At 41.3% G+C, this 25,599-nt stretch overlaps 1 protein-coding gene across 3 annotated transcripts in view; it reads left to right on the top strand.

Annotated features, from left to right (window-relative positions):
• Positions 1 to 14,343: 14,343 nt before the first annotated feature.
• The window catches only part of gabbr2 (gamma-aminobutyric acid (GABA) B receptor, 2), a 158,240-nt gene continuing 146,984 nt past the window's right edge, over positions 14,344 to 25,599 (top strand). For 2 of the 3 annotated variants that reach the window (XM_044018460.1, XM_044018459.1), the window contains exon 1: positions 21,017 to 22,060. In XM_044018460.1, the coding sequence (XP_043874395.1) occupies positions 21,746 to 22,060 (315 nt within the window). In that variant the 5' untranslated portion in view covers positions 21,017 to 21,745. Of the gene's footprint in view, positions 14,465 to 21,016; positions 22,061 to 25,599 lie in introns of those variants that run through there. The other variant, XM_044018461.1, reaches the window with a different exon arrangement.

Here is a 25,599-nt window from a genome sequence, read left to right as displayed (position 1 = left end):
AAGTTAACTTTATGTCTTTGTGGACTTTTGAGAGTATTTGTTGTTTTTTGGCATCACGTTGTCATTTGAACAATTATCCAAAAAAAAAAGCACCGGAAGTTGCCCGTGAATCTTTTGTTTGTTGCGCGTTCCTGTGATGTGGAGGCGGAGCTTCGGAGGGAAGTCTGAAGCCTGCTCTTCCTGTTTCTCCAGGATCTCCAACCCTACCGCTAATGGAAACCTGTTTTTCCTGGAAACAAAGACAGAAAAAATGTCAGCTGTAAACACAACAGATGTGCAAAATTGTAAACGCAAGCAACTTCTGGTGGGTTTTGTAGCAAAGATGGTCCTAGAAGTATGCTTATTTATTTATCTTTTTAACAGTGGAGCGACACGAATACCACAGAAACACTTGAGAGGAATTATTTGCTTCAAACGATGTCCTCAGAATTCCTCCAAATACTTGAGGGACCGGTTTCCCAGACGAGCCTGGACTTAAACGCTCTTTCAGCTCAAAGCCTTTCGTCAGTGTCGGACCAATCTCGACTAATCCGTGTCTGTGAAAGCAGCCAGTGCCGCATCAAAGGCAGATTGATCGTTGCTGTGTTGCCTTGAGTTGCCCACTGTGTTATGTCAGCCGAGTTGGACCTCGCCACGATCTCATTTGCGGAAACAATGTCGAAATTCTCAAAATATGATTCGGCTTTCAATGATCTGTGTTTTTCTGCGGTGATTTAAATCCAAAATCCTCGCGCAGCAAACACACAACACTCGACGTTCCTCTTATAAAAACCTTAGGATGCCATTTTAAGTGTGAATCATTACTTCAAGTCGATATCTTAAAAGTGGACTGTGGATAATATCTTGCCCTTTGCGATTGCTGCAAATTAGAAGGTCGTAGCTTTGCTAATGACATCGGGGACCATGTCCTTGATAATGAGTCACTTATCACTTTCTGACCATTTGTTGCAGAACGACAAATATGCATGAGGCGACAGGTGGTTTCCGATCCTCCGTCGTGTTTGTGCCGCTTGTGGAATTTGTGAAATTGGAAGACGCAATTACTCCCACAAAAGGCTGTCGCCTCGACGTATTTATTCCCGTAAAAAGTGACTCAAAGGAGATATTTTTAAACAGCAAAGTAGTGGAACTAAATCGCAAGTGGAATAGAATCCGTATATAGTAATAGATTAAATCTATGTATTAAATCCTCTGTTTTTGATTCTTCTATCCTCTGTGCCAATGTCTTTTTTTAAGTTTTGAATTGTGTTAATGTTTGGTAAAACTTTGAATCTATTACACAATGAATATTGACCTAAACCTTGATTTGTGTTTGGCGGGAAAATTGCAATTAGATATTTTCAGCCCCTAAAAGAATAGAATCATTGTGGGCGGAGTGAAAAGCCACTTTGTTGTCCGGTAGTTTCTGCTGTAAAAAGAAAAGATTTCACATCTTAGTCTAGAGAAAGTGTTCTTAATTTAGTGAAACAATTTTGCTCCCATCTTCTCTCATCTCTCGCCGTTGTATCATTTATGGTGACGCCGCCAATTATGGAGTTAATTATGAGGAGCAGAGAAGGAGTCACTGTGCATATCACACTTGTCTGCTAAAAACAGGAGCCTGTCACTCTTTTTTCCTCCCATAGCAAATCGACGTGGCAGAGCCTGGAAATATGTGTCCTCCTGTAATGTGAACGACGTGGACTGGGATATAAATAGGAGTCCAAGGCAACATTTTGTTCCTATGGTGCCTTGTTACGTTGTGGCTCTTCAGATGGATTGATGCACTCTGTGAGGCTGAGTTTTCAGTGTTAAAAAAAAAAAAAGCCTCTCATACAGCAACTCATATTCTGCTTAAGAGAGAACACCAGAGTCACTGTGATTTACACCCTGGCAGGCTGTCATTTTTCACAGGCTCCCCCGGCGTTGCCTGCAGAACAGTCACAGAACACCTCTTTAATGTGTTCCTAAAGAAAATGCTTCCACAGGCAATTAACCACCACCCCACCCCCTCACTCCCGTACATCTCACGTCATCAGATTACATGATTGCTTGCCAAATGGGCTGCCAAACCCCTGGGGAAAACTATAACTGCGTGTGTATATGTATATTTATTTATTTTTTCTTTGGAAAAATTAGATGTGGTTGATTTGTTTTAGACACTTGATCAGCCGTAGTTCCATTCAGTCAAATGTGTACCTCATGCATTCAGTTGGTATTAATTCTTGGTATTTTATTCTCAGGCCTTGATCCGTTTTAGAGTTTCAGGTGGGGAAAATATAAGACTAAATTAAAAAGGAAACCATTCAGGCTTGGCCACAAACTAGATTGTCCACCCCTGCAGAAGATTGCTTAATTTAGGATTCACCTTTCTGAATAAAAGTCACATCTTATACACTTAATATCTATCTACTGCTTTATCCTCCACATGAGGGTCACAGGGAGCTGGAGCCAATCACAGAAGACACGGCGCAAAAGGCGGGGTCACATCCTGGACAGTTCATCACAACATTCACTCTCACATTCATTACTACCATAAAAATGGAGGTCAATCTAGTGTATTCATTGAACTTCTGCGTGTTTTTGGACTTTGGGAAGAAACCGGAGTAACTGGAGAAAACCCATGCACACACAGGGGTAACGCGGGAATGGGAATAACTGATCTTTTACTGGTATAGTGAGATTAGATTAGGATGGAGTGATACCCTGGTATGATTTTCCTCCAAGTACCACCAGAGGAAGCTCACGTACCACTGGTGGGACACCTACCACACATTGAGAATTAACTTCATTACACTTTCTGAGAAGATTCAGTCTCACGTTGGAGAATTTATTTTAGGCTTTAAAGAATGACCGAGTGAGATCTTGCCGTCTGGTGCAGCTTCTTTTTTTTTCTCCATCACTCCCAGGAGATGCACTAAATCCTACACCTTGCATCCTCTGATTTACAGCACTAAGGGCAGCTACACTGCCTCTAATAGTGCACGATTAAATTAAATTCTGCCGTCTCTTGAGGGGCTTTTTCACTTAAGGGGTGTAGCGATTCAGGTCAAACGAACAGATCCCTTTGCTGTCTGGGTGAAGTCATGTGTGCGAATGAAATGCCTCATCACTTTGCGGAGGCAGCGTCTGTCAGCTGTGAAAGTTAATTGTGATGGTCGTCCACGTGAGCACACACACACACGTCTGTCTGTCTGTCTGTCGTGTGTAGCAAATACAACCTGCCGCACGCAGCAGACTCACAAATCTGGGCTTTGTGAGCTTTTTTCCTCAAGTGCTCTTTAAATATTGTTTTTTTTCCTGCCAGGGAATGAATTGCTGCACATTATTAATCTTAGCTAGTGGACGGGAAACAGGGTAGAAGAAGCAGGAAGCAGTCGAGCTCACGCTCATCTGAGAACTGGCCTAATGTTCTTCTTAAAGAGAGGCAGCACTTAGAGTTAGCAGTCACCAAGTCTAGTAAAAGAAAAAGAAAAAAAGGAAAATCCCTGCATTATTCATTACTGATGTGATGATGATGTGCTTGGTCAGACAGACAACCAGCTGCCCTGGCAGTGGAAATTTAACTCAGATTGATGCAGCGTACACATGGTATTAATCATCTAAGTCGTTGAGCTGACGCCTTATTTGGAGTTGATAAAAACATATTCATTAGGGGATGCCTGTCAGTGGTTACCCTCCCCTCCCCTCCCCTCCCTCTTTATTACCTCGAGTAATTTTACTTTCTAAATTAAGTATGTCTCCGAGGTGAATGTGAAGCTACAATCGGCAGCCCATTGGCTTAGCTCAGCGCAAATGCAATGGATTCACGAGAACACTGCTTATTCTCGCACTGACCAAATGTAATGACGAACGTCTCGAAACGATACGCTGCAAGAACTACAGCATGCAAAGTTTAGCTATGGTGCAACGAATCCTTGCAAAATAACAAGCGCTTGGTTGTGAAGTTGCGTCGTATATTTGACAGAGGAAAAACAATACTATTGATTTAACCTCCACCAGGGTTCCTCTGGTCCGATCCTGGTCCCTGAGGACCCACTGGCCTGCATGTTTTAGATGCTTGAAATCATTTTTCATTAGTTTGAGTTTTTATTTAGTTTTGACTTTTTGTGAATGCTTTGAGTGTAATTTTTTATTAGCTTTAGTGTTCGTTTCTTTGTAATATGGAGTATTTGCCAGGTGCAATATTCAAAGGTCAGGTCAAATGAACAACCATTCCTAAGTCAAATATTCTACAAGAAAGTAGACTAACCTGTGAACCAAATCAGCCCAATTAGCTACATAATAAATGTTATGTTTACTTTGCAAAGACTTATGTGTCACATTGTAAACAAAAACAAACAAATAAACGTTTTATTATGAAAGAACTAAGCACATTTTCGCTACAATTTTAGTTTATACAGCCTGATAACGAGCCGTTCATTTGAATCCGGTGTGTTGGAGCAGGGCAACATCTAAAACGAGGCAGTGGCTCCCCAGGACCAGGATTGAGAGTGTGTTGAATCTCAGACAATAGTGATAATAACTTTTGTGCCTCTGTAACATCAGATCTGACTGAAGGAGCAGCACCAGGACGGGTACAGACGACAATGAAACTTTGTGAGTAGTAGAATCCACCTCTGAAACTGTGAGTGAGTGCTTCTTTGTGTTTCCAGTCATAAATCCAACCTGTTGGCAGCTGTCTACTTACTACTACTATTATTACTGCTTTACTAGCACACTGATGTCTTGATATGAGACAAATCATTTCCTGTGTGCAGGCTGCAGCGTGACTACTGATTTAATCAAGTGTGAACTCATTTAACGACACTTAAAGTTATGCACTACTATTTAAAACTAAAGCAGCGTTCAGAAATAAAGGACTACGGTGCCTGGCGATGATTGAAAGGTCCTAGGTTTGTGTTCTTCCTCTTCTGCTGGTGCATGGCGCCGTCCAATTTGGACAATGGATCATTGTGGGTGCAGTGCAACGTGGGGGGTGGGGGGGTGGTTGTGGGTTGGGGATAACCGGCAGCGGGCCAAGTCACTGACCTTTCCAGCATGCCAATCGATAAGGCTCAACGTCGCAGGGCTCCGGAAATCTCTCAGCAGAGAGACAAGAAGCAGAATACTCATGCTGTCAGATGATGTGCTAATTGCTTGTGGTTGCTATAACCTCACCTGCCCCTGCAGGATGAATGTCAGTGGGATGATTTCCTGCTCCCATGTGCTTCTGTCGAGTGTGGACCCTGGAATCACTTGGAGCCATGGGATTAATCACTGTGTGTCTACATTATGTCCATAAAGTCCAATACATCGTACTAAATACTTCTTACATTCTAACCATTGTTAGATGAGTTCACACAATGCTGATTTAAGTCTATCAGCGCCACACGACTCTCTGTGTCTCTCAGTATCGCAGTGTTTATCATTTTTAGAAAAAGACAGCACGAGCAAAGTGAGACGGCTGCAAACAAGTATTACTAAAACCCCAAAGAATCTGCTGTTAAAATGGAGGGAATAAACGCGTCTTGTTCCCACCCAAAGCTGCAGTGCAGGTGCATACACACAAATGCTCCCTCGCTCCAGGTCTTAAGCCTTGTCCAAACAGAAACAGGACTTTCCCTAAATGATCTTTATGCTGATCCTAACGCACATACTAATGAGGTTCAGCATATGCATTTAGCATGAACACTGTGAGCACATTTGTTTTGTTTTTTAAATAAAGCTTTATTTTAATTAATATGCATTACAATGTATACATAACAGAAGGAGGGACATAACGGACCAATCCAGGTCGACTAAGGAAAGAAAATACAAGATATCATAAAGCAAATAGACCGAACAATCTCCAGCAACAGGAGGAAGATATGTGGGACTATGACATCATCGTTTCCCCAAAGTAGTGCACTGTCTATGTTTTGAGATTTCCTCGTTTTTAACAGTTTCACGGACTGTTTCCATGTGGATAAAATGCTGACACAGCATTATTATTGCTAAAAAACACTTTAGCAGATTCACCTACACTAGTTTTTGCGTGGACAGCTCCTTATAGTATTGTTTGACAGAGTAGTTGTTGTTTTTTTTTAAAAAAAGGCACAGCACAAAGACCAAACAGAGGCGACATAGTTTAATCAACAACAACAAAAATCACCAAAAGTTGAGTACTGCAGATTTAAAATATTATACATAATTACTGGGTCAGACAAACCTCATGTAAATCATGTGTCATGTTTGACAAGCTTGATTAAATGTGTGACGTCATGCTATGTTATCAAACAAACCACACCTTCTTTTTGGAGGAGGGGACATCTGCCACTTCCACGATCAAAATGTACATGGCAGCATCTTCCTCACCGCCTCACCAAGCTACGAGAACTACGAGTGTTCACACTGCTACATGTGAAAGAGGCCCCAGTATTTGGAGGGATTGTGCACAAAAAGTGAAAATACTCAGCAGGTAGTGGTATAGAAATAGTACATGCAGGAATACACTCATTGAGCCTGCTTGCTGATAATGAGCCTGCAGACATGTGGAGGAGAGGCAGCGAGCAGGGCCAACTCCTCTTACTGCCTAACTCCGCTTTCATCGGCCTGCTTTCATCAAGCTCAAGTGCCACAGCTATTAGACCTTTGTGCCATGTTGAGGGGGGGAAGCTGAATGTGCCAGCACGGTTGGCTGGGTTACTTCCAAACTGCTTCCCACAGCAGCTCTTTGATTATGCACTCAAACGTATGATTAGCCTTAAGCATTTTGATTTTTAAACATACTGCATGAATACATTTGGTCACTGTTGTTGTTGTTTTGTGGTGTTACTTTGTCTGATAGTAATCCTTCAAATGGGAAGGAAGAGTGACATCCATTTAATAGACTCTTTTCCAGAAATGATGATTTAAATAACATTGGTGTATCTTCTTTCACTCACCACACCTGCAGCCTTAACTACACCTTTGTCTACACTATTGTCCCTTTAACTCCTAAGCCTCAAAATGTCTGTTTGGACCTTTTTTTTTTTTTGTTGCTTATTTTAACCATAAAAGGGCCAGAAAATGTCAGGTAACTAAGTGCTTTTGCCCATTTTTCCAGAATAACTTTCAATATCTGGCAGTTAATTACAATGTACGGCATGTTAAATACTGTTTAATTTGAAGTTTGAGTTTTTGTCTCAATGTCCAAAAACAGGCCAAAAAATGGAAACTATGCACAGGCGTTTTTCCAACTCTCTCCTCTCTAGTGACAAAGACTCTGATTCGCCGGCTTCCTCCAACAGTGCGAGTGAAATTACTGTGATAACCATGTTTTCTTTGACCTGCAACTTCTCAGCTTTCAGAAACCGTTGGAATTTTTCCGATAGCACGAACCGTTGCATAATTACGGTGATGCAAAGTGCACTTGCGCAAACGTGACGTCTGCGAAACACTCAGTGTTAAAGGTTAAAAGCTTTATTTTTTTTGTTGAGAAGTGGAATTCATCATTAGGTAGTAATATATGCACTTTCTTTTTATGAGGAAACATGTTAAAGGTACAGTATGTACAATTGACTTACATCTATTTGTAAATTTGCATATTGCAGCTGAATAAATACCCCTCACCACACAGCAAGTGAAGCTCAGCTTCCTCTAAGACGTTCCTCAAATGTTTTCTGTGTTGTATTTACATTTCAATACTAAACATGCGCTAGAACGCGATTAGAGCGTGTCACTAGTTCATTCAGAATCAGCAGTTTATCACAGATGAGGAATCGTCTTACGTGATTTTCGTATTCCCGTAGCAGCCGCTGCATTGAAACCACTTGAAGAAAAAACTGTCACTTCCACTGAAGCTGGGCTTCCATGAGAGTGGATGGGGGCCGGCCGGGCCTGGACACTGGGCAGAGCCTTTTCTGCCTCAGTTCAGTGTGGATTTTGTGATGGAAGTCTGCAGACACGTATCTGTAAATAAAAACACTAGCATGTCAGTTTGACATCATTATCCCTTGTTCCAGTTGTTCGTTTATGTAAAAATGTACGTAGAAATAACTGGGAAACTGAAATGAGCTTCCCCCTGTTTCAAAAACCAGCAACCGCCACTGCTCTCACCTCACTCTTTGCTTCTAAGCATGAAGGAGAACCTATGGTAGCCTTCAGTTATCATTAAACTGAAAATATGTATAGTTCCCCGTCCATTAAAAATGTCCTAATGCAAATATAAAGCATCCATTATATGCTAATGAAAGCATTACTTTAGATTCCTGCCTGATGGAAATCACTTCACCTCCATCTCACCTTTAACTGTTCATAGAATGTATAGAATGTAAAAGTTAATGTTTTGAATTGCATATTAAAAGGGGATACTTGTTCATATTTCTATTGCATCAGGCTGTATATAGTAGTAATGCTCATAATAGTAATGCATTGAGAACGTGAAAAAGGGTTATTTCATCTTCACCATCCATTAAAAACTGACCGTGTTCTCTCTTTTCATCATGTCTTCCATGGGCCTTCTGACGCTTGAATTTGAACGGCGTGGCTACAGTGCGGTGTTTCTCGCAGGGCCTCAGAGAGCCATCTCTGGAGTCTTGCACATCTTCCACTGCATGTCAGAATATGAGCCTTGGTGGGTGCCAGTGCAGTGGCAGGTACAGTATGTAGTTTTCTCTCTCTGCCCACATACTTTCTTGAAGCAAAACACGCAAGAGATGGAGGAGAAGACACAGAAACACAGTCTATTGAGCGGAGGCCGCCAGAGGCACAGTATGGAACTCCTGCCAGAGAGGAGCCAGTGAGTGAGCGGCAGGTGGCCCGGCCCCAGGGACTCCTAATGAAGAGAGTCTGCCTGCCTGCTTATCGATCCAGCCACATCAGCTGATCTGATGCCTGGCCGACTGGCAGACTAGAGGGAGGCCCCTTAATGGGTACCTGGGCCACACACACACACACACACACACATACACAGGTTTACACTGTTTTGACGTCCATTAAGTTGGACGGCCTGAACAAAACGTTACGCCTAACTTTAACCATAACTGGTTTCAAACTTCACTTAACTTAACCACCCATCCATCCAACTTCTACCACTTTCTCCTCCACATGAGGGACAGTTGACATAGGGCAAAAGGCAGGGTACACACTGGACAGATCGTTAGCCCATCACAGGGCCACATAGAGACTAATAACAATCCACTCTCATGGTCAGTTTAGAGTGTCCAATTCAACTAATCCCCATATTGCATGTTTTTGGACTGTTGGAGGAAACCAGAGAACACCCCGACTGGGTCACGAACTCGGGTCTTCTTGCTGCAAAGGCAAGAGTGCTAACCACTACACCAACTGTGTGGCCCCTGAACTTAACCAGTTCCAGAAGTGAGGTTCATGCCTATTTAGGACCAGGACTACTGGTCCTGACAAGTTCAGTGTTTATGCCAGAAAAGGTCCTACAGATGTAACAAATACAAGTCCACAGTACACACACTAAAGCTTCTTGAGCTGTTGTAGTTCAATGAAAGAATAAGATGAGACAGTGGAACAACAGCTGCCCGTCTGTCACACAGCAATTTTAAGTACAAGTGTGCATAGACGCGTGCACGCACACACACACGCACACACGCACACACACACACACACACTCCTCTGCCAAAATGCTCCTTCAAGCTCCCTCATTATTTCTGGGACTGTCGGCTTATGGCTTGTTGTGTTGCCTGGGTAATGCATCTTAAGCCGAGCTATCAAATATGAATGAAGCGCTGACTTCCTCATCTATCTTTCATGGCTCTCATTTGTTAAGCTGTTTGCCTTAAAAAATATTTTTGGATGTTCCCAGTTACTGTAGTGAATGTGGTGCTAAAGCAGCAGCAGCAGAGGGCCTATTAAAAAAAACAAAAACCCAGAACATTCTGTTCTTGTTTGAGAGAAGCTTATAGTTTTTGAGAAGATAAGTTATAGTTAAAAGCGTTTTATGTGGGTGGAGCCTATAGTCATAAATGCATCTGGAATTTTTCATTTTCATCTTGTGTGTAAATGTATTTATTCATTTTCATTACTATGAATTATTTCATTATTCTTTCCTATCCTTTGAAGTTATGGGCAATATAGAGTCCTCTGTTCTGCATGTTTTTGGATTGTTGGAGAAAACCAGAGGCATGCGGACATTTGGAGGACAGGGAAACTCTACACCACACTGCTCTGCTCTGTTAACCACTATACTGCACTATACTGTGCTGTTGATTCTGTAAACAGTACCTTTATTCTGTTTAAGGTTAGTACAATCTGTATATTTCTACTAACTACAATTATGATTGAGTGTTTCCACGTGCTGGACTGGCAACATATCCAGTCCAGTCTGTGAGCTGAGATTGGCGCCAGCGACCCCCACGACCCTTATAAGGAGAATAAAGCGGTAGAAGATGAGTGAGTGAGTGAGTGATTCCACCTGCATTAAAAGTTTTCCCAAGCACATCACAGAACTATGTTGGCCTTTATACACCAGAAAGAATACCATTCTTCTTCTTTATGTAAAGCTTTCCCCTCCTACCTAAAAATTCTTCTATTTAAATTCTACTAGCTATGTTTTACACATTGGACCTTTAAGAACATATCCCAGGTCTGGCTTCTTGGTGATAACCCAGATTTGAGTGTAGCCCTCTGAGGCCAGACTGTGGGAGAAAGAGATGACTCTTAAGATCAAACACACTGTCCTGGTTTTAAGAGAACACATACACGACCCCTGAGACTGAGCAGGTTTTCTACAAAAGGGCGCATGAACCTGACACCGCTCTCCGCGCTGTCCACATTTCTGAGCCATTAGGATATCAGCATTTCACAAGCAATTACTGATCAATACACACACTGGAGCTCAGAGAGGCTTTACATCTCCTAGTATGTCCATTGGTGCTATCCCAGGTGAAGAGATACAGAGACTTTATCCCCGAGTGCTTTTCATTTGTCCCAAAAGAACCATGGTTATCATGGAGAGCCACAGGAATCAGCTCACACTAACACGTATAAATCATCCAGTGGCTTTTAACCTCTTAAGAATGTGCACCCAGAAAGTGTCTGTGTATAATTAATGCTGTTGCTGGGGTAAGCTGAGGTGGGAGGTTTTGGACGCCGCCGTCCACCCCTTCTATCTCTGAGCTCATGCTCCGTGGCACAGAACACGCACATGCATCAACGTCTGACGTTAATTCGACCCAGAGAAATGCCCGGAGATTCTTTTTCCTGCACTACTCTTTCGTGCGGCTTATTCTTCATGTCTTTATCTAATTCCCCCCCAATTCCCCCAGTGAACCATTTTCTTCCGCTTTTACCCTTTCGCCCCAGCTTGCTTGTACTGTTTTATCACTTTGAGTGAAAGTTTGTGAGGAGGATTTAGTGTGTGTGTGTGTGTGTGTATGTGGAAGAACGGCCGTGCATTGCGACAGAGGGATTTTGGCTGTGTGCATCAGTGCACTTGTGCTTGCTTTTCTGTATATGTATCACCTCATAGCCACTAATTAGAGTGACAGTTTTTATTAATAGTTTGGGGCTGATGTGTGATAGCATGACTCTGGCTTTCCTACTCGCTTATTTATCCTGCACTCTTGCCACCCCCGGCCTTAATTATCGAGCTGAAGATCTGACATCAGAACACTGAAGCAGACATTGACATATTGTCACTTCTGACTTTGGAATGCACCTCTTTCAACCTCAGGTTATACTGTGTTCCATCAACCGGGTCCCTCCTGTTTATCTAAATCTGTGTGGATTGCAGGTTATAAATATACAAATGTTCCACTCTTATTCTGCATTAATCACAGAAAACAACAACAAAGTCATTTTGAAATAAAAAAAATATATTAACACATTAAAAGGATGCTGCTTTCTACCTTTTGAAATTGTCCTTGTGTCTCAAGACACAAATCACTGCATGGATCACACATCCATGTAGCAAATGCATAATATTTTACGCAGTACATAGTAAAAAACATCCATTTCTCTATCTAGGTCTGTGCTACACAGACATTGTTAACATCGACTCTTGTTATATCCCATTATTTTTAACCTACAGGCATGTGGAATTGCTGCTGAAATGATCCGCCCTTGCTGTAGCGCAGTTATGCTCTCGATGACGTTGGAAACCATCATTGTAAGTGTGTGATTATATAAGACACAGTTCTTGCTATTACTAAGACTTGACAGTAATCAAAATAGTGTCCTCCCACAGCTCATCCGCAGCTGAAGCTCTTTTGAAGGCAGTGGCCTACTTTACACCGTCTCTCCTCCATAATCTTGATTCAATTTCAGAATGGAATAAGAAAGAAAAATGCAACAATGTAACGCACTCATTCAAGATTATTTTTCCAGGGTGCAGAGGAGAGGACCCACTTTAAATACAAAAATATGTTGTGTGCTATTTCTGGATATACCGTTTATGCTTATACCTATTTAGCATCTAATGTCTCAAACATTTTAGGAATATAAAGACAACCCCCATACACATGAGTGACAAACGTGACGTCATTACGACAAGTAAAAACAGAACTGCAGATATCTGTGACGTCATTCTGACAAGTCAAACAGAACTGTAGATATCTGTGACGTCATTCTGAGTAGTAAAACAGATTTGTAAATATATGTGACGCCATTCTGACTCGTAAAACAGAATTGTAGAAATCTCTAACTGTAGTTGTGACTTGTAGGGCGTGAGTTTGCGCTTGCCGTATGCGCCTCAACAGCGCACCACCGAAGCAACAAGAGGGACGTCACTTCCGGTGGTTTGTCACGCTGTCGACAGCAACCATGACAGCAACGCGGGGAAAGTTAAACATTCCTGCTGAATGGAGTTGTGGCAGAAGAGCTCGTGGAGTTTCGGGGTTGAAGTTTTAAGCATTAACACACGCATGAACCGAAAAAACAAAATACTATTTTATTTAATCTTCTTAAACAAACAGGTCTGTCTGACCCACAAACACAAGATGGCGGTAATGCACCAAATACGCTGGTTGACAACCGCCGGTAAAGTGGAAAAATGGAAAAAAAACAAGGAGGAGGAGGACTACTACTACTGCTACTACTACCATAAGTAAGTGTTGTTGAATAACGCATATGATTTGTGTATTTGACAGCTTAGAGCTGTTAGGACAGAGTGCTTCATATTATCATGGTAACTAGCATAATCAAGATAACTAGCATCATTTTCCAGGACTAAGCCTCAGTTAAAGTAACTTTAGCACTAGCTAAATTTACCAGGCTGTTAATATGGAATTATGGAACACACACAAACAAAGCTCATTAAAGGTGTGTGAACCACCCAAAACATCACAAGATCAAAATGTCTTGACAATATAGGTTTTCTTTGACAGTTATTTAAGACACAAGCTGTATATAGTCACATTTATTCACTAGCCAATTCATTGTGGAAAGCTGTTCAAATTCTTGCTAAAGACGTAAAGGCATGGTCAAGGACCTGCTGAAGTATAAACCGAGCATCAGAATAGGAGAAATGTGATTTAACCTTTCACTATCTGCTGATCTAGTGAGATTTCCACCTACATCCATCTGTATGGTTTGCAGTGAGCGGTGTGAAAAAGAGAAAATATCCAGTGAACAGCAGTTCTTGTTGATACCAGAAGTTAGAGGAGAATGACCAGCCTGATTTTTGAGAAGTATCAGTCACACTCAATTGTTATGTCTTTGAACCCAAAACTCTGCATGAAGAGTCTTTTTTTTAATTAGGTTTTGTTTTAGAAGATTTTGTAGTTTCGTTATTTTATTGCTTACACGTTTGTAACTCTAAATGGTATAAAATAAAGGTCATCACCAGTTTGTGAAAATGGTTTCTACAAAAGGAGATGGCCCTATTTTTAAATGACATTTCAGGAAAAGCTCAGGTGTGTTCTATAACTTAAATGATGGCTGCAATTGCTCACATTGGTGGTTTTAATTATCTTTGTTAATTAGACCTCCTCTCAGGGCTGAGTATACTTGTATAGACTTGGCTTGATTGACAACCCCTTAACCACATTTTTAGGATGGGACAAGGTAAACACATTTTGACATGTTCCATGAGGCAACAGTACAGCTGTTGTTACCCCACTGCTAAAGCTGCTTCACTTTTAAATGAATATGCATGCTGTCTCACTGTCACAGACTTATTGTAGAGCGTCTCATTAAATGGGGTTTCTGGTGACATCGCTTTCAACCAGAGCCAAATTTAATCATCTAGAATAATAGTAAACACGTGTGGTGGGCCATCAACGTATTATTGAACACCTGAGAAGAGACTGTACACTTTGTCCACTCTCTTTTTTTAAATATATATGGTGAGGTTTGTATTTGGTCTGTATTTGGCCCGGTGACATGCTGCTGACCTGTCCACTGTACCCTGCCTTTCAGCGATTGTCAGCTATGAATGGCTCCAGATCTCCCAGCAACCCTCAAATGATGAGCATTAAAGATGATGGATGGATGGTCCTGCGTTTGCGGACAGCCAGTGGTGATCTGATGGAGACTTTGGTGACTGTGCATCTGTCTTCTTGAACATTTCCAGGTGAATTTCTTGTAGTCAGTTTATTATTGAAGTCCCAGTTTTTTTATGACCTGAATCTAATCTGCTTAGTTAAAAAACAATACGCTCCTAAATATTACCATGATCCCTCATGTACTGCACAGAAATGCCTGAAGTGTTTCTATTTTTACATGTTTTAGAAATGGCAAATGAATCAATTGTCTGCTTACGCAAGTGTGTGTATTTACAGTAGTTCTTCTTTATGCCATAGTGATGATGACCAGCAAAAGCAGTTTTTTTTAGCATATCTCGTTAAAAGACAAAAAAAAAACAACTGAAAAAACTTTGGGTTCCAGTCCACCACCAGAGACCAATGTGAGTAATCCCTCTTCTTTATCTCAAGGGGAAAATTGCCGTCGACATTCTGCAGTGTTTTCAAGTTTTCCAATCTCATAAACATACATTCGCTACCTCCATGCCTGGAACACGCCCTGTTGAAGAATTGCTACCCAACATGTTGGTATGCATGGAATTCACAGGACTGTGACACCAATTATTTAAATAGCCACCACTGTATCTGGCAGGGCAAGTGTGTCGAGAACAAAGGAGAGCGGCATCTCAGAGATTCATAATGAAAATGTTCTCTGCTATGTGGTTGAATTACTTGGCTGCTCCATATCGAGACAACATTGTCCTTGACTGGGAGTTTTCTGATTAGTCATGTGTGGTATGACTCTGAGGTCAGGTGTTTATCTGGCATGAATGGAATTTCTGGCTTTTAACTCTGGTTCAGATGTCTGTGATGTAAGAAAATCGCAGTAAAGCACTTTTTTGTTCAGAGATGTGCGACATGATATCACAACCTAACTCAACATGATGTGACTAAATATTGCATTACAAGGCTGGGTATGTGAGGAAAGTTGAAAATATATCCTCCCCTCCACTCAGATGCTTGAGAAACACGAGTAACAGCAGGGAGTGATATGATAAAATAAACAACAACAACAAAATCTGTGATTTTACATGAACGTGACACGCAGATGAACGAGATGTAAATGGATATTCTCTATATGAGCACAAACATCTGAGCAGTGAAATATGAGAGCATCATAAATATAATTTTTCATTCATCCTTTTCTGAATACCTGGCATTTAAAATTCATAGAGCATGTCGCGGCGCATTGTCAAGAGTTTTAGTGAGTGATGTCCTCAGGCAGCCCCATTAATCTCTTTTAAACAGGGACATGTGACCTATCGGTGTGTGACTCTCTTTGTATGTGTATTGAATGCATCTGTGAGTCTTTTGAGCAATGAATATCAAATGTTGTAATAGTAATATTGCTTATAATGTAGTCTTGAGGTTGTTTTTTTGTTGTTTGATCAGTACCACAAGAGAAAAGAGAAAGAAAGAATTCCCTTTGTTTATTGATCATTTGCTTTAAGGTGGATACATTGGCGATGCAAGTATTTGTAAACGTGTCTAGTGTAGCGGTAAAAACCATTATAAGGACTCAGCCACTTATACAACCTTAACAAATGGTGTGAAGAAGGTGTAAACAAACAGAAAGACCTGATCATCGGGATAAATAATCAGAACGGCTCCTATACTCATTAAAAGAAAGCGGTTGTCCAAGTTGCTACATGAGCATGGTCATCTACAGCCATTTTATATGAAATTTAATCTCTTGATTGCTCAAGTACCAACATCTGCATAATGATTTCCCCGCGTGTGTTTCATACCACACAAGTACGTTCCAATTAGTGGAGATTTATTGGCTCGACATCTAGTTTTGTGAGGAAGGGCAGGTTGCAGAGTCGTGATTGAAAGCATATTGAATGATTCATAATCTGGAATGAAATGAGCATTTTCCTTTGGGTGTCTGGCAACAATCATTAGGACACAGAATATTAAAACAAAAGCGTCAATTTAGAGGTAATTGATTGTACCTGAAAATGTAGGTTGTCTTTTTCAATATTAACCATGTGCTAATTGAGATACACATTTTCAGTGTTTTGCTTGCTCACTTTGCAGTTAAAGATTCCAAAGACACAGTTGCCTACAGCTAAATCCTGAAGAACCTTCACACATATTAAAGGAACAGATCTTAAGATTTAAGATCACCTCACTCGTTGGAGGCTCAATAGAGCTCACCCCGCTTCTGATATAAATACAAAAAAAAAGGCTCCCTCTTGGGTAAAACAACACGTGATTGTACGCCTTTAAGTAGAATTGTACCTATGGTTTTTACACACTGGACCTTTTTGGTTTGCTGTTTGGTACAGTTTTGTACTCCACACTGTTCTAAGCAGGACGGGATATTTGCTTTTGTAAAAGAAACAGATGGGATGACAACTTGACCTACATTTTTTTTATCTGGACCACTCTGAATAGAAAAGAAGGATGGTTATTTTGTGGGGGGGGGGATTGTAGAGCCATGTGATGGTTTATTGTTTGCACGAATACAAAGTGCATAAAAAGAAGTTATTATCTTTCTGATTTGCCTCTCTTTGTATCCATTTTCAGCATTGTGCTGTCCCTGTTACATGTGTCCTGTACATCAGCAAACTGAAAAATGAAAATAAATTAAGACCCAGACGTACACGGGTCAATAAGAAGACCCAACACCACACTATGTTTCTGAAGGAGTCAGGATGTACGATTTGAGAAAAGCTTTCATATAAAGGATGTGCTTGTAAGTGAGAGAGAAGGGAATAGACCTATATTCCAGCAGTCCCCTTTGGCTATGCAGTTCCTTTGTGTGTTGTTATCATGGAGTAATAAATGACCTGTGTTTTAAGAAGTAAGAAGGGTCAGCTCTCCCATATCAACCATGTCATCTTTTATTAAAGCCCTAATGAGAACTGAGGAAATTGGTTGTGTTACTGGAGGAGTTTATGTCATAATAAGGCTGCATTAAGGGCCGTTTTGTGATCTCAAACTTAATTCATTTAGGAAATGTGGCTATTTTATAGTTCATAGTTGTACCTATGTGTACTACTGATATTATCCTTTGTATGTCTTAGTTTTCAGTTTTGCCTCGCATGGCCATATCTTTCCTTGTCTTTAGGGATGCATGATATTGGACTTTTTGCAGATAATGGGAGTGCTAGTAATGTTAACCGATACCAATATACGTCTTTCCTTTTGTCCAACTGCAGAGGTAATTTAGTTTCTTCTTTAATGAAATTGACTAGGGCTGCAACGATTGTTAGATTAGAACTATTGTGATAATCGATTCATTAACACAAATTCTCTGTGGTTTTTTTTATAGGTTGTTTTATGTGAATATTTTCTGGTTTCTTTGCTCCATATTACAAAGAAATCATAACTGAATCATTTTGGTTTGTGGACAAAAACAAGACATTTGAGCAGGTTTGAGCAACATTTTTCACCATTTTCTGACATTTTTACATGACATTTTAAGTATTAAAAGAAAATAATCGTTAGTTGGATATAAAATATCTTTATTGTGAATAAATATAAATATATACGTTTTTAATATATCATTTTTTTAGCAGCTTTTTTTAGCCTACTATTTTAGTCATTAGTCATATGTTTGCAGATGTTGGCAAATGGTGGTATGGTGGACATATGTGTTGTGGTTTTGTCTCATTGTTTTTGTCCCATTGTGACACAGGATGACAGACAAAATATACCCCAACCACAAGCTACTGCCCCACTAGCTCTTTATTAATGCAACATTTTAAAAAGGAAAGAGTAAAGAAAGGGAAAGTTTGAGAGTTGTTACACCCTAATTATCCAGGCACCTTTCATGTAAATGAAGACCTTTAATGTTATTTGTAACAGTGAATGTGATATTCCAGGTCAAACATGCCTTTGTTTTGAAGTGAAGTTGCAGCTGATGGCTTGAAAGGCTTTTATATTTTCCCCCACATGTGGAGAACATTTACCCAGTTGGCAGCATATTCTGTTCACTTCCCACACCTCTTAAACAACGCCATGAATTGTGATGCACACTGTTGAAATAACACTAATCGTCGTACACAGAAACATGAATGAGATGAATATACCCTGCCCTGGGGAAGCACAGGTAATGGACTGATGTACAACAATGTAAATGAATACCCTACCTTCTTAACAAATGCACCTGTAGGTTCTCTGAGATTTAATGATCCAGTGTTGGTGTATCAGTAACCAGAGAAACATTTTTTTTACATGATAAATTACAATGCTATAAAAACCTGAACCCTGAAAAGTTACTAAATAATGTCTGGTGCTGGCATGGGCAATTGATCAGGAGACAACTCTGTTAAACCATCACTTCTTGAATGGGGTAACTGACAAATGTGATACTTAACCAATTGAATTAGTCTGAGACTTAAATGCTGACAGCAATTAAGTCTGAGAATTATTAAGATACAATTCAAGTATTTTGCCTTGTGGGGATATTGGGTTTAAATACGCTCTGTATATAAATAAAATTCTGCTGCGTCTTATGCTGCTGCATCCCAACCAGTTATTAAATACAATATGTTTTTAATACGTTAACCTTTCCATGAAGAGTAAGTGGGTGGATGGGGAAGATGGTTTATTGATGATATGTTCTCTAGACTTTTTAATAACATAACCTTTCAGTTTGGTTAAAGCAGAGGTGTCAAACTGGCGGCCTGTGGTCCACATGTGGCCTCCCAATTGATTACATGCAGCCCACTTCTTAATATCTTGTTATAATGAAAACATGGCCTTTGACCTCCTCTTCATTTAAGCACAGTGAGGTGTTGTTTTTTTAATAGATTCATTTTGCATCATAAATAAATGTTTTTATTGTGAAGTATCAGTTGTTCCATATCAAAACAAGCACTTTTACTTTAAATTACTGAAATTCAGTGAAATATCATGAATATCTTCATTGTGTTATAATTTTAAGGCTACTGAACAGTTGCTTTTTTTTTTTTCCACATTTCACCTTTTTTTTCCTCTCGCCTGACCCATTCTTGACCAGACGAGATGCTCATTGGCCCCCAAGTAGTTTGCATTTAACACCCCTGGGTTAAGGTATTGACTGGGTAACAGGAACATTTAGCTACTCATCAAAATGTGCACCTAATAAAATCCACATCTACTGAAGTCTATGATATCCTCTGGTCTCTCTCTTCTGTCGCGACCTTGCCTCCGTCTTGCTCTTTCTCTCCCCCACCTCTCCTTTGTTCCCCATTTTTCCACCCCAACCGGTCGAGGCAGAATGCCACACATTTTTTAGTCTGGTTCTTCTCTCAGAGATTTTTTCTCTCCACTGATGCCTAGTGTTTGCTCATTGTGTGAACTGTTGGGTTTCTCTTCTTTCCATAATTCCCTTAATATGTACAGTGCCTTTAAGATAATTTACGTTGTGATTTGGTGCTTTACAAATAAATTGAATTGAAATTTATTTGCTGGAAAACTACAGTTTGCAAACCGCCTACTCCCCTCACCAAGGTCCATATTGAAAATCAACTGTTTTTTATCACAACACTCAGGAGTTGATAAGCCAGTGCTGTTTCTGTGTTTCATTTTTTTTTAGATTTACTTGAGTAACACAAACTTTTCCAACAAAGGCAGCAGTAGATCAGCACCTCTTGTGTCACTACAAGACAAAAATGCTGATGTTCTCCCTTTGGTGTGGGAAAGGGGCAGTTTAAAAAGTCTATCTAATAGTGAGATAAAGCAGTAAATACCTAAACAGACATAGATTTTATTTGTTGAGCATTTTGTTAACTCGCTGAAATCATGTTTTTGAATGTGTCCATCTCCCAGGCTGGTTCATGGAAAAACTGACTTATCCCTTTAAGGACACATTGTGTAATGCTTTTAGAGAGTTCAGTTGACAATCCTGTTTCTGAAGTATTTTACAACACTTTGTAAAATACAGTCGACAAAGATAAACCCACGGTGGCTTGTGTTCGTACTCAATCAGTTTCAGACCCGATTTCATTTTTCCCCCCTTCACTCATTTAACAGGGACTTCTGATGATGTCTGAACTGCTGTCTTTTTGGCCCATTTAGTTTAAGTGCTTGCCATATAATACCATTTATTTTAAATAGCCCCAGTCCTTGTGACTGTGTTTATGTCTAATATTGATTTTTTATCTTTATTATTGTTCCTAGTGGGAGTTTCATTCTTTTCATCCTCAGGTTGAGCGTCCAGCTGAGTTCTTTACTGTATTTCTGGTGATACTCCAGGTTAGATGAGGCAGGTGCAACTGTGGGAACAATCTCACTGCTAGCGCATCAGCATTTGTAAGGAGGCCCCTGAATTATAGCTCTAAAAAGTGGGTTTCATTTTTTTTTTTATGTCTAGGTTTTTATGTGAGGTGCAACACATAGTACAGCATGTATGTATACAGCTCTATTTTAACTGGCCCTTTCATGCATGTCTGAAACATGGTCTGCCTCCATCATAAAAGCCCTGTAAATCAGCCCTGGCTGTCAAGCCGCTGATGAGTCTCTGCCCTGTACAAAGCCTGTGCAGCTTTTCCACCAGGCTGTTGTATCCCTCTTCCTCCCTCCCTCCCTCCCTCCCTCCTTGTTTCCTCTCCTCCTCCACATTCAGTGCTCCCTCTTGCGCGCACGGCGAGCATCAGCATCAGCAGCATCAGCAGCAGCAAAGGCTCCAGCGCTTCTCTGATGCATCATCGCGGATGAGCATCCCGGTCCCATAGGCTGTCAGGGTAGACTCTCGACATCTCTCCGTACAGGACCTCTGCGGTCAAGCCTTTCTACCATCAACACACGTGCGTGTTTTTAGTCTTGTTTTTTCGTATCTCTTTTTTTTTTTTTTTGCTGTCTCGAATTCAGTCAGTCTCTGCGTCGCGTTTGGCAGGGATGCCCGCAGTTGACATCTTTTGGCTGGGAATTTACTTCGGAGGTGATTTCGCATCCGCAACATCTGTCAGCGAGTGATTGATTCGTGTCCACTCTGTTGGAGACAATCTCAGTGTTTTTCTGCGCTTTCCCCGGGACATCCTTGTGCTTCTAAGAATAGTGGTTCAAAATAAAGGTGAACAGGAAGAGAGGGCTGGCTGTTTGACTGGACATCGAGTGGATGACGGACACCCAAACCCAGTAGCTCTCCCTCTGCAGCGTCCTTGGAATATTTTCACACAGGAACTGTTAGGGAATAGAAATATTTTCACAGTCTGCAGTCCTCAGCGTAAGAGAAGTTTGCCCATTGCAGGGGGCTGTTGCGGCTGTCGTGTCTGCACTATTTTGCTGTACGATTTCCTCGGCGGACGGGCGTCTGAGAATCCCGGAGGAGCCCGACTTTGCGATGCCAAAACAGTGAGAGTGCGGCGGGCTCTCTTTTGGTCACCCTGCGCGGTAGCATGGCTCCAGCCCGGAGGGACTGCAGTGGCTGGGAGATGCTCCTCCCGACGGGATGCCTGCTCCTCTCTGTTTTGCTGTTTCACCCTGCGCTGGCCAAGGTGTGCAACGACCGCACCAAACACGGACAGGACAACAGCTGGTTCACCAGGGACGGGAAAAACTTGCCCATCATGGTTCTCATGCCCATGAACAAGTCAGCCCCAATGAGCGGCATCAGCCGCGGGATCCAGCCCGCGGTGGAACTGGCCATCCAGCACATAAATGAGTCCGGGAAGTACTCCTTCTCACTCATCACCGAAATCTTCGACACCGAGGTAACAGGCATATTGCAGTAAGCTGGTGCTGACTGGTTCAGGCGTGTTATTAAACAGAGACGGAGTGTGTGCGGCTCGTGTGTGCGTGCGTGCACGTGTCTTTACGCGCGTGCCATTGCCCCGCAGCGCTCCACACTGCGTGTGTGCGTCCAAGGGGAAACGCTGGGGTCCGTGTTCGGCGTCTGCACAGACCGACCGACCGACCAGCTTGTTTCCACTGCAGCAAAAGTAAAGTGCCGTCACCTTTTCCCCCCCTCGAATGACAGCGCGGTCGGTGATAGTGTCTGTTGTTCATGTTTCATCCATTGACGAGCGCTGATCGTTGATGGTGCATTTTAACGCGTCAGAAGTCACTGCATCACTCGGGCAGTTTCCCTTCATTGAAGGCTTTTCAATGGTTACCGCATTCTCAAGATGAAGCGGATTGACCAAGATGTCTGATCATTCAAATGTCACTCATTGTCGTTACCTGGATGGCTTTTCGATTTAAACACTTCACTTAGGTCTTTTTTTTACTTGTCACTTTATAAGGTGTGTGTATGACTGAAGCTGGATTCCTGGTCTGATGATTTTCAGTCACGAATTCAGTGAATCTATTTTTTATTTATTTTTTAAAAAACAGGAGTTGGTTCTCCTGAAGATGGCGGTAATTGGATAGAGGAACTATTGTGACTCCTTACAAGAACTGGATCTCACATCGTTCTTGATTCTCCTGATTTAGATCTGTTGATGTGGTAACAGTTACAATAATTAAAGGCTTTCACTCCTGCTGAAGTTATCCTGAGATCCAGTCATAGTTCAATCTCTGTAAGCTTTGACAATGTGGGGGTGCTCTCCATATTATTACACTTTATTCAGCAGTATGAATTACATGGTGTTGACTTGCACTTACATGGATACATTTAACACTGCAATTATTATCTGTTTAAATGTGTCATGGTAATTCCTGCCCCTTGAGCCTTTAAGTGTAGTCATTATTGTGGTTTGTTCAGTGAAGCAGTCAGAATACTGTACGTGCACAGGTGTGTCGGTGTGAAAGAGCACCCAAATCTCCTATTGACAGAGGTAAGCCCTCACTGGCAGCTTGTGCTCAGACCATGAGATTAATATGGGAACGCATGAGACCAGTGTTGGTAACATTGGTACTTGTTGGTAAAAGGCTAAACACTGTTAAACTCTATTGGCACTGACGATCCCATCGTATTTGATATTTGTTTTGTTTACAGGCCAGCTGATAATTCAAGATGAGATTTTTAAATGTCACAAATGAAATAATTTTGTGGATGCAATAAAGTAAAGCAACAGAATAATACTATGCTATATGTGGAGTATATTACGAAGCAGCCGGAAATGTGATTTCAAGAAATGAGAAACACGCATACACTCACAGCTTCCCTACATGCCAAACGCTTATGTCAGAAAACAATACATGCATCAGTGCGTTCATTGCAGCTAGCAGCAGGCCAAGTGTGTGTCTGTGTGTTGTTTGTATGTGTGTGTATGTGTGGGCACTGGGATTTAGCCTAGCAGATGTAAGTAATCAGTCCCTGAGCAGAGGCTCTTTATCCCTTTATCCCCTGTCGGTGGAGCCATGGGTAGATGGAGCAGGCCCAGTCCAGTCCCTGGTGGTGTCGAGCTCGGTGGTGGTGCTGACGAAGGGGATGGTTAACACTGGAGGGCTGTCCCACTGTAAAAAGGCCCTGGAGCTGACACTGTGCTGCTAAGATGAGGCACTTGGAGGTTAGAGGACTGAAGCAGTGGTTACTGCAAGTAAAACAGTTCTCCTGGTGCGGACTGAGATAATTGCTGAATGCACTTAAGCTCTAAAACCAGAGTATTGCAGGTGGAAAAGAAAAAAAAAAAGGTGGTTTATATCAACTGGAGGGCTTAGTGAAGGAGCCAGAGTTGGTCCTCCATGGCAGCTCTAGATGTGTGAGTGTGGGTTTTAGAGTAGCTGAGCACTGATACTGTAACTCTGCCGGCTTAAAGGATGAAAGCTTTGGAGAGGATGGGAAGCAGTGCAGGAGGATGGACGGGACCGCTTGGGCAGCGAGCACATTTTTGGGCTAAGATATGCAAGAATACAGGTTTACAGGATGTGTGACAGGACTTTGACGGGGGCTACGCCCGAGAACTCAACAGTGGTAGGCTAAGTTTTTGAAATGATTGCCACCTTGTGATAGGGCTAATCAGTAGACATGAATGTAAAGATCATGAATCAATAGTTACCCAACACTGGGACTCTTTCAAAATGTGTTAAATATTGACAGTATAAATGCTGCCATACTGATGGGTGGTTCGTTTAGCATGGCTCACCACCTTTATTTTGCATTAACAAACAGAACAGCACTTTTGTCACACAGTGACAGTGCAGTTTACAGACACCTCTCAGAGAAGGAGGCACAGCCTTTCGCACGTATGTGCTGTGAATTTTGCAATTCGGTAAGAACATCGCGGCTTGAATAATTCATCTCGGCCCGCATTTGAACAGTTGTTTGAACTGTGAATGAAAAGTGACAGCCTGACCACCCATGCATCCTCTGGGATCCAACACCTTTTGTTGTCAGTTGTAGAATGGAGACGTTACTTTTGATGCCATGTGATAACATAAGACATGAGAAAAAAGGAAGGATATGGTGATGTACTGTTTGATGCCCTTTCTCAAGTGTGATCGTTTCAAAATGGGTGAGATTAATAAACACAGGGTATCACCCCACCCCACCCCCTTAAGTGATGGTGTAACTGATAAAATTGTGTTGCTGCATTGGCTCTCGGGGCTTCTTCCTCCTCTCTTTTGTTACTGGCTGGTGAATCTGGGGACCTGTAGGCAAGCACAATCTGGGGTCTGGGTGTATACAAAGGCAGAGGAGCTGCATTTCAAGGTGTTATGGACATTTTGTACTCACACCAAATATTTGTGTATTTTGAGTTATACTGTGTATAGAGTTTGACTGATATGGCTTTTTCTATGGTCGATGCAGCCGATTGACAAAATGTGATTTCAAAATTGATTTTTAGCCGAAATGTTTGGCTGTTTTTTTTCATCTGATAAAATAATAAACAAATAATACACAAAATTGCTTAACTTTAGTAACCATGTGTATTAAATAACACTTAGGGCCTTTCTCTCCAATTCAAGTGGTATGTCTGCACTGTCATGAACTAAATATTAAATGCAGGCAATCAGAGAACTAAACTTTGTAAAATCCAGTTTTGAATGAAAAAAAAGTTTAAGTGACAGCAGCATTTGTAAATTGATTAATTAAGTAATAAATGGCTGATCTAATTAAATGATGATTTAGTTTTTACGAATTTGTGGTTAGAAAGGTGATCATTTTGATACCATATTTCAGCGAATCAATTCGTTATTTGTCATTTTGTTTTGTATTTGTTTGTTTCTTTCGTTTTGGTTGTTCGGTCATAACCTTCGTGGCAGATTTTCTCCTCAGAGGCAACAGGCAATTTGATATCAACTCTTGGAAACTTTCCATCTAAGATCAATTTGACAAGAGAAGTCCTCATTTCTTGGAAGAAACCTC

Source organism: Solea senegalensis, unplaced genomic scaffold (assembly GCF_019176455.1).
Source record: "Solea senegalensis isolate Sse05_10M unplaced genomic scaffold, IFAPA_SoseM_1 scf7180000017240, whole genome shotgun sequence".
In the NCBI taxonomy this organism is placed as follows: domain Eukaryota; kingdom Metazoa; phylum Chordata; class Actinopteri; order Pleuronectiformes; family Soleidae; genus Solea; species Solea senegalensis.
The sequence above is the reverse complement of the archived record's forward strand: the minus strand, read 5'-3'. Positions and strand labels throughout refer to the sequence as shown.